The sequence below is a fragment of the Procambarus clarkii genome, chromosome 60 (genome assembly GCF_040958095.1).
Source record: "Procambarus clarkii isolate CNS0578487 chromosome 60, FALCON_Pclarkii_2.0, whole genome shotgun sequence".
Classification (NCBI taxonomy): domain Eukaryota; kingdom Metazoa; phylum Arthropoda; class Malacostraca; order Decapoda; family Cambaridae; genus Procambarus; species Procambarus clarkii.
Genome location: NC_091209.1, coordinates 11,005,258 through 11,018,887, shown reverse-complemented (window position 1 = coordinate 11,018,887; position 13,630 = coordinate 11,005,258). Strand labels below are relative to the sequence as shown.

Sequence of the window (13,630 nt, the reverse complement as noted above, 5' to 3'; positions counted from 1 at the left end):
CTTTTAAAGTTATGAATGACGTTAGCCTCTACAATCTGCTCCATTAGGTCATTCCATTTACTCACTGCCCTTACGCTAAAAGAAAACTTTCTAAGATCTCTATGACACATGTGAGTCTCAAGCTTCTATCTGTGCCCCCCCCCTTGTTCTATTGTTATTCATTGTAAACATTTCTTGTTTCCACCCTGTCAATCCCGGGCGCATCCAATCCCTCGATCGTCGTCGCCTTTCAAGCAACAACCTCTAAGTATTTGTGAGTGGGGGAGGGGGGGGGGACTTGTGAAGAGCCACAATAAAGTTTCTCAGGTACAGCTAAAGCAAAGTTTCTCAGGTACAGCTTAAGCCAAGTTTCTCAGGTACAGCTTAAGCCAAGTTTCTCAGGTACAGCTTAAGCCAAGTTTCTCAGGTATAGACAGCTATAGCCAAGTTTCTCAGGTATAGACAGCTATAGCCAAGTTTCTCAGGTATAGACAGCTAAAGCTAAGTTTCTCAGGTATAGACAGCAATAGCCAAGTTTCTCAGGTATAGACAGCTATAGCCAAGTTTCTCAGGTATAGACAGCTATAGCCAAGTTTCTCAGGTATAGACAGCTATAGCCAAGTTTCTCATGTACACACAGCTATATCCAAGTTTATTCTACGAAGGTTTAATAGTAATATTTGACGTCATATGGTCAATAATGACATTTTTCCATGTTCAGGGGACGCTGGCAGCCAGCCAGTCAGTAGTCGGCGTGTTTCCCCGACGACGGAGGAAAAGCTGTTCACACATTATAAGGAAACAATTTGTGCCTCTTCAAGTCAAAGTAAGTTTATCGAGATAATAAAATACATCTCAGAAGGATAGAGTAGCTTAGGCTATTTCTACTCTCATTACACTTCTCTGTACTCTGTCTTTGATTTTCATTAGAGAGGTTCTGAGGAGATTGATTCGTGCTTCCTCTACGAGCTCCCAGTGCTGTGGGATTCGCCACATCCAACACATGACAGTTCGCAAACGGATTTTAAAACTTATTTATCCTTACCCAATCTATGGATAAGGTTAAGGCATAGATTGGATAAGGCTTAACCTTATCCAATCTATGCTGACCCAACGAAACCGTGCCTCACACAGCCTAGCCTAATGATATATTCGGTTTTGCCAATCAGAAAATGTGCTTCGTCTGTCTTTTGTACGATTTGATCATACGTACTGACAGTTTTATCGGAATTTATCTGTAGGCCACTAATCTCTGCAGTGGTCTCGACGAGGACAGGAAGTCGTCGGCTTGTCAAATGTCCCCCAATTTGTTTTGATGATTTTATAAAGCTGGATCTTGAATTGAAGCAGTGTTTTGGTCTTTTACGACTTCGAAGGGTAGTCCAAGGGGTTTTAACTCAGTTATAGGAATAGGCCTGGTTCTGTGTTGGGCTTGAAGCCTATCAACCTGCGGAGGGTTATTAAGGCCACACTAGAACTTTCTTAACAATCACTAAGTACACTTTAGTAACATCACTGTTGGAGTAGGCTGCCTCCATCCCAGTAACACGGCGTAGATAACCAGAGTGTCTTACCATGACGGACGTTCAGGGGGGAATGATGAGACCGGTATAACTGGTGCGCCTCTTATATTCCAGCTGGGTTGTGGGGGAGGGGAGGGTTGTCGGAGGTTGTCGAGGGAGGGAGGGACGGTCTGGGGGGAGGAGATGGAGGGTCAGGGAGGAGAATCAGGGGGAGGATGGAAGGGAAATTCCCTTGAGATATTAAGGTGTTTGTGGAGTTGGGTGGGAGGGTTGGGGAGGTCTCCGGGGACGGTACCCACTGTTCAAGCCACAAAAACTCGTGGAAATCCCTCACTCGACATCCTAGATCACTTCTCGTACCCGAATGTGTTTCTTAGTTGACAATGAGGAGTGTACTTTCAACAGAAGTTCCTTCAGTTTGTGACTACCCACTCACTTGGGCTGGACAGTAGAGCGACGGTTTCGCTTCATGCAGGTCGGCGTTCAATCCCCGACCGTCCAAGTGGTTGGGGACCATTCCTATCCCCCTGTCCGATCCCAAATCCTTATCCTGACCCCTTCCCAGTGCTATATAGTCGTGATGACTTGGCGCTTTCTGATAATTCGCTCCATCCTTCGTGATTAACGAACACATTCACTGTACGATGTACCTGATATATGAACTGGTTTGTAAGACGATATAGCTTAAGAATGTGTCATATATAGAATGGTTTTGCAAGCCTACAGGATAGTGGTGTAGCAGGCCTACAGGACAGAATAAAAGAACTAGGCAGCTGGGTATCTAACCTCAGCTAGATAGCATTATTAGCCCAGCGCTTGGGCTGGACGATAGAGCGATGTACTCCCTTGTTGCAGGTCGGCGTTCAATCCCCGACCGTCCAAGTGGCTGGACACTATTCCTGCCTTCCCTTCGAAATCCTAGTGATTGATGGAGATTGTATCCCGTTCAAATCCTATATAGTGGTAATTGTTTAGTGCTTTCTCCTGATAATTACCTTACCTTGATATTATTAGGGAATCATTGTCCCAAAGAAATGGCTTGTTGACAAGCAAAATAAATCTAGTTAGTCGCCTCCCAGTCACGCGGTGTGTTCGAAGTAAAGACGCATCAGGCTATGTGTTCGAAGTAAAGACGCATCAGGCTATGTGTTCCAAGTGAAGACGCACCAGGCTATGTGTTCCAAGTGGAGACGCACCAGGCTATGTGTTCCAAGTGGAGACGCATCAGGCTATGTGTTCCAAGTGAAGACGCACCAGGCTATGTGTTCCAAGTGGAGACGCATCAGGCTATGTGTTCCAAGTGGAGACGCACCAGGCTATGTGTTCCAAGTGGAGACGCATCAGGCTATGTGTTCCAAGTGAAGACGCACCAGGCTATGTGTTCCAAGTGAAGACGCATCAGGCTATGTGTTCCAAGTGAAGACGCATCAGGCTATGTGTTCCAAGTGAAGACGCATCAGGCTATGTGTTCCAAGTGAAGACGCATCAGGCTATGTGTTCCAAGTGAAGACGCATCAGGCTATGTGTTCCAAGTGGAGATGCACCAGGCTATGTGTTCCAAGTGAAGACGCATCAGGCTATGTGTTCCAAGTGAATATGCACCAGGCTAACCTTGGAACCTTATTATGCCAAAGTTTAATTTTCATTGTCGTCTTGCAAGTATCTTTTTATGTGGACGCCATGCTGTTTTGTGTAACTCAGACGCTATGTAAATGTTGTGTAAATTTCTTCTAAATCGTATTACATTTAGGTCATGAAAATCGGGGTCAAAGCCAAATGGTCCGGAGTCCCATTCCCGCGGTAAGACATTTCCTTCCACCCGATTCGGTTAACATTTCCTGTCACCCGATGCCTCTGTCCACTCACAAGCAAATAGGTACTTGGGAGATAGGAAACTGTTGTGGGTTGCATCCTGGAGAACATTAGCATCTGGACCTGGATAAGTCTAGTTGACTTTTTGTCCCCCACGACTATAGGAAACAAAAGCTGCAAGATCAGTGCCCAGGAAGCAGGACGACAAGGTTGTTGATATTTTCAGAGGACGCAAACTCCTGGTTAGGGGTTAAGATGGCGTGAAGAACTGTCAGTATATTCTGAAGTAGGAGAAGTTCTGGTGGGGAACACCCTCACTCAGCCCGTGACCTTCAGTGCTCACACTCACACCTGTCTGTCGATCTTTGTCTCTTCTGTTTTCTGTTCTATGTCTCTCTCTCTCTCTCTCTCTCTCTCTCTCTCTCTCTCTCTCTCTCTCTCTCTCTCTCTCTCTCTCTCTCTCTCTCTCTCTCTCTCACACACAGTGATTGTTGGAGGAGGCTGTGGTTGTTGGTATGGTGATAACTAATATCAACAGTACTGAAGGAGACTTACGGCTGCAGTTAAGCCTGATATATACATATTTCCCCTTTGATTGTAGTTGTGTCTCATCACATTGTTATCACTGACGCATAATGGTTATTATGATTGTTGGTATTTTAGGTGATTATGGTGCTTGTTCATACGCTTGTGGTACTTCTTTTGACGCTTGTAGTGTGAGACGGGGATATCAAGGTCACCTTCCAACCCGTGTTCCGGACCACGTATAAAATCATATCCAAGAATCATATTATCATGACATACAAACTGTACCTGGATAAAGAAACAGTTCGAACTTGAAAAGTATAGTGCTTGAAACTGCAGGATATTTGATGTTCGATTTAGTTACATTATTATCAGAGTGTTGTGGTTCTTATTTATTTATTTATTTATTGTGGATAATGTTGTGGTGGGTGAGGCTTCCTGTCTTTGTTTACAGTGTGGGCGGCGGATGTCGACACGGTCACCCGTGGGTGATGGCGTGTTATTAATACCTCGTAATTGCACCTGTGTGTGAGCGCGGGTAATGTTGCCTGCACCTCCAAGGTGACGGTGATGTTCTGTGTTGACTGCTAGTAAGTCTCCCGTGTAATTAATTGTTCGCTCTGCCATGTACCAGTATTACAACTTACGTTCCCTGTTTCAAATTTAATAAGTTCATATACCTCACGTTACTATGTAACCGAGTGTGGAAAGTACAAGACCTAAGAGATCGCTATATCACTGTCACTACAAACCAGACACGACGAGGCTGATCTAACCAGACTTTTAAAATACTAAACAATTTGGAAGATATTAATGCAGTCCACTTCTACAAAAGGTCCAGTGCAGCGCACGCAAGGGCCAACAGATTCAAGTTCAACAAGTCTTAGAGTTGAGCACTATTAAGGATAATAATCACTTAAAACTAATGTGTCAAGTTTGGAAACTTTTACACATTTGAGTGCAAGAAGTATGAGGAATTAGATTTGGTCTGAAGGGTAGAGGGCCGGTATACGGACTCCCCGTATACAAGGCTCACAATATAAAATATATGCCATCACCCTCAGTCAGGACAATTGTACTTCCAGCTGCACCCGTGGGGCGGTGTAGGGAACCATCGTGTTCATGGTTTAAGAGAGAGAATGCACTTTGGACAATCAATATGGCTTATGGCGTTAAGCTTTGGGTGAGAAAGGGAGTAATCTCCCACAGTGCAGGCAAGTTCTGCTGTTGTCTCTCTCTTGGTACAAACTATATGTTATATTTTATTTATCCAAGAATCTATATTATATATAGATATTATATTTTATTTATCCAATAAATATAAGAGTTCTTACATTCTTGTAATGCCACTAGCACGCATAGCGTTTCGGGCAGATCCTTAATCTTAATATTACCTGGAATACGACCCATCAAATCGTTCAACAACCAGGTACCCATTCACTACTGGGTGAACAAAGGCGTACAGCTAAGGACTGGCACCTAGTCATTCCTCCCCGGCCAGGATACGAACCCAGGGCAAATCGCTTGCGAAGAAAGCGATTTGCCCTGGGTTCGTGTCTTACCATGTTAGCCCATCCTTATAAGCACAGGCCAAAGTCCATTCCATGCACCCGCCAAAACCCCTGTTTATGAATGAAAAATGGTTTACACACGCAACCCGTCCTCGACTCAAGTCCATTACATCCAGCAGTCGACCCTACAGACGCATTCATAAATTTTTACATGCTGTTCATTCATAACAGGAATTTTCTCAAATATAAGTTAATATTATAATATATTAGCATATTGTGCATATATAGGCATAGATTAGGTGTGTAGGTTCTGTTGGCGATTAATTGTATTTGTAGTACGTGGGTGAAGCATTTACAGCGTTGTGGTTCGAACAAAATTCGTCAGTGAAGCACTTGTTCCGGAAGTGTTCGAACAAAATCAGTTGTGAGTCGTGTGTAAACAATTTTTCATTCATAAACATTCATGAATTCGTCTAGGGAGGACGGCCGCTGCTTTAACGAGCCTAGTGTTTTTTTTTTTTAGTTTAGTTCATTTATTATGCACCCCATACCCATCTTGTGGGCGGTAGTGGAAAGGGTTACAGAGGCACATAATGGGCTCAGGGACTGAACCCCACAATTCATTTAGCTAAGCAAGTTACAGTCTTGATGAGCTAGTTACAAAATTCAATATAAGTCATCACATCAACAATGGGTTCGAGATCGACCTCAAGTACAGGTTCTAAATTAAGCAACTGACATATGTGGAGAGCTAGTGTCAAAATTTATATGTTTGTCCTGCACACCGCCCCCCATCCAGTGGGCAGCTGTGGATAGGTTACAATCACTTAGTTACTACCTACAGTTAGCAAACTGGGGATATTTGGCTAAAATTTCTGGTAGCAGATCATTTTGAATGAAATATTGACACATCGCTGGAACATTGGTTATAGAATTGTCTCTAAATTCACGTATCTTTTCGCACTCCATTACATAGTGACGGAGGGTGTGCGAATAATTTTGTTGACACAGTTTACATTTGGTCAGCCTAGTGTGAAGACGGGTTGTTTAGTGATCCATTTTGAACAATGTTGACCTACAATAAAGAAGGTCTGGAGGGCTGTTGTACATGAGTTAGGAAGACCTAGCCTAAGCATTTGGATACCAAAATGCAAAACCACCTATTTACGTAGTTAAGGTAAAACTTTTGGGTATTTATTTATTTATTTATATACAAAAATGTACATTGGGTTAAGGAGAGTACATAGCATTGGTGTTTTTACATTCTGGAAAATTTCCTGCCCGAAACGCTTTACGTAATAGTGGCTTTAGGCATTGTATGTACTAGCTCTATCTATGAACTCATCAATATTTGTATCACACCTTGTATGTATGTACTTTACCTGAATAAACATTTGAATTTGAATTCTTGTAACTCCACTAACACGCATAGTGTTTCGGGCAGGTCCTTAATCTTACAGATTATTTTAAGTAGATAATTTCTAGAAAAATTGAAAAATGTTAACAGGTACATTATAAGAAAATTTGAAGAAGATTAGTAGGTATATTATAGTAAAATTTGAGGGTTATCAACAGGTACATTGTAGCATATGATAATTATTTCTAGTCAGTAATTAGTATATTAGTAAGTAATAATTAGTTATTTAGTAATTAGCCTAGAAGGACCTCAATAAGCTTCATGTCTCCGATAATGGGACCTATGTATTGCAATTATTTTTACTTTTGTGTACGCTCTATATAGGTATTTTCATTTTCTTTAGTGTCCATCTAGTTATTGATATTATTAAGATATATTGAGATGTGTATAAGGTTATAAAACTGCTTTAGTCAGATTTATTTACAAGGAATGTATATAGACTATTGTGTAAAAAATATTAATGCATACATACAATACAACATATTAGCATAACGGTTAGTCAAACTGGATTTAAAAACAAATATTTTTATATACATCTTCGCAAAGGCGCTAACAATCATTACAGTGCTCTGTCTTTTGTAGAGTCTCAGCAGCCATATAAAATTCATGATATATTATAATTTACTACTAAACAGCTTGTGTTGACGGAAATACTTTACAGAGCAAGGTCAGGCAGCCTGGCATTCCCCCATAGAAAACGGGACTTCGTAGTGGCGGCGAATATACGAAGATGTGTGCTGGCCGTGATGCCTCTTGAAGAATTAAACACCGTGTCTAGGGTGAGTACACCGCTCCATATTACCGTACTCTTCCCTTGATTATGCGCGGAATTTACACATACTCAAAAGGAAGTCATACCATGACCGAGCGTGGAGTACTCGCCGGAAACGTCACGCCTGTTCAAGAGATTGTGTGTTAAGGGGGTTTGTTTACAGCTGTCAGCTGATCCCAGGCCCGCCCTCATGGCCTCGTAGCCGCCGCCACGTTCAAAATATTAGGCTGGGATTATGGGCCTGGTGGGCAGCGGGGCAGCACCGGCTCGTAGGCTGTGAGGAGGAGGTCAGGACATCATCCTAGGGTCAGGCTCATGGCTGGGAGATCCTGGCCGTCCTAGAATTTTGCCGTCATGAGATGTGGTCCAGGTGAAAGTTTGAAATGTTTTCCTTGCATGCTACTGTTATTGCTCGTACACTACCGACATTGTTTTATCAAAATACACCATATCTTGAGATAATATAATAACTTGGCATATAGTAATCTTGGGGGGTCAGCAACTTTTGAAAAACTAGGGGTGATATAATTCTTGATGATTATAGTTGAACACGTAATGATCACGTCTTATTGAGACCGATTACTGTGGTGCTGCGTCGTGACCGTGTCAGGTGTGGAGAGTTTTTTTTAGTTTAGTTCATTTATTATGCACCCCATACCCATCTTGTGGGCGGTAGTGGAAAGGGTTACAGAGGCACATAATGGGCTCAGGGACTGAACCCCACAATTCATTTAGCTAAGCAAGTTACAATCTTATGATTCAAGTGTTTGTTTACATTGTAGTGTTGTGTGATGCGCGCGCAGCCTGGCCAGGTTACCAGGGCGAGGCGCTTCTGCCTCCTTCACACTACATTATTATTCCCTTTCTTATTTTACTTTGAAATTATTATTTAATCTTCATGGGAATAGTTTTACGAATTGAAAACCATATTGTGGGACAATTTACTACAAGTGGAGTATTAAATATATACATGTCAACAGATAAGTTAATTAAGATTTTAGGATCAAGCAAATACTATTTAGGTTACTGACCGCCTTGAAGCAGATATGATATATAGTAGACACCAGACTCACGGGCGGGAGGAAAGCTGTATTTCATCATATATGTCATATTTGTCATACTTCAAGATTCGGAAAGTAATGAGAAAATACTGGTCAGAGAGTTTTGGGCAAAGTTTAAAGTTAAGATTTGTATTGTACTTGAAGCGGTGCTTGGGATAGCTTAACTCCCCCCCCCCCCCATTCAACCCCCTTCATTCATCCTCTCCTCACACCCCCCCGCTCTTCCTAATCTTCCCCTCCTCTCTGATATATATATATATATATATATATATATATATATATATATATATATATATATATATATATTTATATAATACAATTTTGGGAGGCGGGGTAAAAACGGGGGGCGTGGTTGTTTAGGGAGTAACGGGGGGGGGGGAACGTGGTTGTGGGGTGTGGGGGAAGTAACGGGGGGTGCATGGTTGTGGGGTGTGGGGGAAGTAACGGGTGGTGCATGGTTGTGGGGTGTGGGGGAAGTAACGGGGGGGGGGGGGCATGGTTGTGGGGTGTGGGGGAATTAACGGGGGGGGGCGTGGATGTGGGGTGTGGGGGAAGTAACGGGGGGGGGGCATGGTTGTGGGGTGTGGGGGAAGTAACGGGGGGGGCATGGTTGTGGGGTGTGGGGGAAGTAACGGGGGGCGTGGTTGTGGGGTGTGGGGGAAGTAACGGGGGGGCGTGGTTGTGGGGTGTGGGGGAAGTAACGGGGGGGGGGCGTGGTTGTGGGGTGTGGGGGAAGTAACGGGGGCCGTGGCTGTGGGGTGTGGGGGAAGTAACGGGGGCCGTGGTTGTGGGGTGTGGGGGAAGTAACGGGGGCCGTGGCTGTGGGGTGTGGGGGAAGTAACGGGGGCCGTGGTTGTGGGGTGTGGGGGAAGTAACGGAGGGGGGGGGGCGTGGTTGTGGGATGGAGTGAGTGACGTGGAGGTGGCTGGTGACCCCTGGCAACGGTGGTCATGGTGACGCCTTGTAAACATTATTAGTTTCCCTCCCACCCCTCCCTCATCCCTCCCTCCCCTCCCACCCCTCCCTCATCACTCCCGTCATCCATCCTTCCCTCTCCCTCTGCTCCCTCCCGTCCCTTCCCCCTCTCTCCCTCCCTCCCGACACATCAAACTCATCTCGCCTCAACAATTTATTTTTCATCTGTCGTTGGTTCAGGATAATTATATTTACTTTGGGGCTGTTTAGCTCAGTCGTCAAGTCATTAGTGTAATCCCGAGGCGGGGTTGGGGGGGGGGGGGGGTGTTCGGTGGTGTGAGGTCGTCGCTGTAATATTTGGCTCCTCCTGTATTTTGATTACTGGCATGAACGAGGACTGTAACCTTTTTGTAATGGTATTTGAAGAATTACAGCGTTGTATTTAGTGTAATTTGTAAGCCGTTTGTGTTGGCCGTGGATGAGGGTGTTGTGCGTGCTGATCGCGGCGCTGATGGCTTGCAGTAACAGTAATGGTGGGTCGGGAGGAGGGGCTCCCTGGTCCTGCTTGACGTTAGTCGTCGCCTTCATTAGCGTGACTGAGTGCCGGAGTGAGCTTCCTCGTATATTGTAGCGTGATCGATACCCGCTGGATGGCCCGGGAGACTCACGCTTCATATTGATTGATAGTCACCTTCCTCGCCTCTCATCATCTCTACCCCGGCCTCCTTCATCTTGGGCCGCCTGAGAGAGGATGGGCCGTCTGCTAGGCTGCCTCTTGCTGCACGCGGGGCGTCTTCTGGGTCACTTCCTACACCTTCGTAGGATTTATTATTTTCTACCACAGACGTGGCCACACATTTACAGTGCTAACCAGCATATATACATTGTCCACTGTCCTCCAAGGGAAGTGTCAGGTGAGTAGGCCTATGGCAGGCCAGCAGGTGGGGGAGCCAGGTGAGTAGGCCTATGGCAGGCCAGCAGGTGGGGGAGCCAGGTGTGCAGGCCTATGGCAGGCCAGCAGGTGGGGGAGCCAGGTGAGTAAGCCTATGGCAGGCCAGCAGGTGGGGGAGCCAGGTGAGTAGGCCTATGGCAGGCCAGCAGGTGGGGGAGCCAGGTGAGTAGGCCTATGGTAGGCCAGCAGGTGGGGGAGCCAGGTGAGTAGGCCTATGGCAGGCCAGCAGGTGGGGGAGCCAGGTGAGTAGGCCTATGACAGGCCAGCAGGTGGGGGAGCCAGGTGAGTAGGCCTAAGGCAGGCCAGCAGGTGGGGGAGCCAGGTGAGTAGGCATAAGGCAGGAGGGTGTTGGGTTGTAATGTACAATCACCTTAACATTTATTTTAATGGACTTTATCGAAGGTGCTTGTATTATTGTGTTCTATTTTATATATAAAAGTTACAAGTGTTTTGTTAAGGTGTCACTTTGTAAGGTAACTATTAAGGTGTCACTTTGTAAGGTCACCGTTAAGGTGTCACTTTGTCTGGAAGGTCACTGTTAAAGTGTCACTTTGTCTGGAAGGTCACTGTTAAGGTGTCACTTTGTCTGGAAGGTTACTGTTAAGGTGTCACTTTGTCTGGAAGGTAAGTGTTAAGGTGTCACTTTGTCTGGAAGGTCACTGTTAAGGTGTCACTTTGTCTGGAAGGTCACTGTTAAGGTGTCACTTTGTCTGGAAGGTAAGTGTTAAGGTGTCACTTTGTCTGGAAGGTAACTGTTAAGGTGTCACTTTGTCTGGAAGGTCACTGTTAAGGTGTCACTTTGTCTGGAAGGTTACTGTTAAGGTGTCACTTTGTCTGGAAGGTAAGTGTTAAGGTGCCATTTTGTCTGGAAGGTAAGTGTTAAGGTGCCACTTTGTCTGGAAGTGTTAAGGTGTCACTTTGTCTGGAAGGTTACTGTTAAGGTGTCACTTTGTCTGGAAGGTAAGTGTTAAGGTGCCATTTTGTCTGGAAGGTAAGTGTTAAGGTGCCACTTTGTCTGGAAGGTAAGTGTTAAGGTGTCACTTTGTCTGGAAGGTTACTGTTAAGGTGTCACTTTGTCTGGAATGGCGTCCTGAGTGTGTATGACTCCTGCAGGCGGCGTGGAGGCGTCCTGAGTGTGTGGCTCCTGCAGGCGGCGTGGAGGCGTCCTGAGTGTGTGGCTCCTGCAGGCGGCGTGGAGGTGTCCTGAGTGTGTGTGGCTCCTGCAGGCAGCGTGGAGGTGTCCTGAGTGTGTGGGGCTCCTGCAGGCGGCGTGGAGGTGTCCTGAGTGTGTGGCTACTGCAGGCGACGTGGAGGTGTCCCTGAGTGTGTGTGGCTCCTGCAGGCAGCGTGGAGGTGTCCTGAGTGTGTGGGGCTCCTGCAGGCGGCGTGGAGGCGTCCTGAGTGTGTGGCTCCTGCAGGCGGCGTGGAGGTGTCCTGAGTGTGTGTGGCTCCTGCAGGCAGCGTGGAGGTGTCCTGAGTGTGTGGGGCTCCTGCAGGCGGCGTGGAGGCGTCCTGAGTGTGTGGCTCCTGCAGGCGGCGTGGAGGTGTCCTGAGTGTGTGTGGCTCCTGCAGGCAGCGTGGAGGTGTCCTGAGTGTGTGGGGCTCCTGCAGGCGGGCGTGGAGGCGTCCTGAGTGTGTGGGGCTCCTGCAGGCAGCGTGGAGGTGTCCTGAGTGTGTGGCTCCTGCAGGCGGCGTGGAGGCGTCCTGAGTGTGTGGGGCTCCTGCAGGCGGCGTGGAGGCGTCCTGAGTGTGTGGCTCCTGCAGGCGGCGTGGAGGCGTCCTGAGTGTGTGGCTCCTGCAGGCAGCGTGGAGGCGTCCTGAGTGTGTGGTTCTCCTGCAGGCAGCGTGGAGGCGTCCTGAGTGTGTGGGGCTCCTGCAGGCAGCGTGGAGGCGTCCTGAGTGTGTGGGGCTCCTGCAGGCGGGCGTGGAGGCGTCCTGAGTGTGTGGCTCCTGCAGGCGGCGTGGCGGCGTCCTGAGGTGTGTGGCTCCTGCAGGCGGGCGTGGAGGTGTCCTGAGTGTGTGTGGCTCCTGCAGGCAGCGTGGAGGTGTCCTGAGTGTGTGGGGCTCCTGCAGGCGGGCGTGGAGGCGTCCTGAGTGTGTGGGGCTCCTGCAGGCAGCGTGGAGGTGTCCTGAGTGTGTGGCTCCTGCAGGCGGCGTGGAGGCGTCCTGAGTGTGTGGGGCTCCTGCAGGCGGCGTGGAGGCGTCCTGAGTGTGTGGCTCCTGCAGGCGGCGTGGAGGCGTCCTGAGTGTGTGGCTCCTGCAGGCAGCGTGGAAGCGTCCTGAGTGTGTGGGGCTCCTGCAGGCAGCGTGGAGGCGTCCTGAGTGTGTGGGGCTCCTGCAGGCAGCGTGGAGGCGTCCTGAGTGTGTGGGGCTCCTGCAGGCGGCGTCGAGGCGTCCTGAGTGTGTGGCTCCTGCAGGCGGCGTGGCGGCGTCCTGAGTGTGTGGCTCCTGCAGGCGGCGTGGAGGCGTTCTGAATGTGTGGCTGCAGGCGGCGTAGAGGGCGTCCTGAGTGTGTGGCTCCTGCAGGCGGCGTGGAGGCGTCCTGAATGTGTGGCTGCAGGCGGCGTAGAGGCGTCCTGAGTGTGTGGCTCCTGCAGGCGGCGTGGAGGTGTCCTGAGTGTGTGTGGCTCCTGCAGGCAGCGTGGAGGCGTCCTGCATGCCAGGGCCTCAAAGAGAAGTGTTCCATTTATCTGTTGTGGAGCACGCAAGCATCGCGTGTGGCCGCCCCAGCTGTCGACCACACTGTACAATTCTTACTACTTTATATTACATTTTCTTTAAGTTCCACTTGGCTAAAGGTGGGCGGAACTGTAATGAGTGGCTTGGTGTGGTTTAGGGTTGATAGGGTCGTGTGGGTGCGGCCATATGGTGGATAGGGCGCTGGTGGACACAAGGTTGTTGATATAGTTAGGGTTTACCTGGTTGATACCTGGTTGATGGGGTTCTGGGAGTTGTTCTACTCCCCAAGCCCTGCCTGAGGCCAGGCTTGACTTGTGAGAGTTTGGTCCAATAGGCTGTTGCTTGGAGCGGCCCGCAGGCCCACATACCCACCACAGCCCGGTTGGTCCGGCACTCTGTTAGTGTGGGTATATCAACCCAGCCTTCAACAGTGATCGTACCTATAGCCACTGTTATTTGGAATATATAAAATGTGAACTATTGC

General features: G+C 47.8%; 1 protein-coding gene across 5 annotated transcripts in view; it reads left to right on the top strand.

Annotated features, from left to right (window-relative positions):
• Positions 1-7,408: 7,408 nt before the first annotated feature.
• The window catches only part of LOC123766935 (rootletin), a 217,353-nt gene continuing 211,131 nt past the window's right edge, over positions 7,409-13,630 (top strand). For 3 of the 5 annotated variants that reach the window (XM_069307477.1, XM_069307478.1, XM_069307475.1), the window contains exon 1: positions 7,409-7,546. In XM_069307477.1, coding sequence (XP_069163578.1) covers positions 7,514-7,546 — 33 coding nt within the window. In that variant the 5' untranslated portion in view covers positions 7,409-7,513. The remainder of the gene's footprint in view (positions 7,547-13,630) is intronic. The other 2 variants (XM_069307479.1, XM_069307476.1) reach the window with 1 other exon arrangement.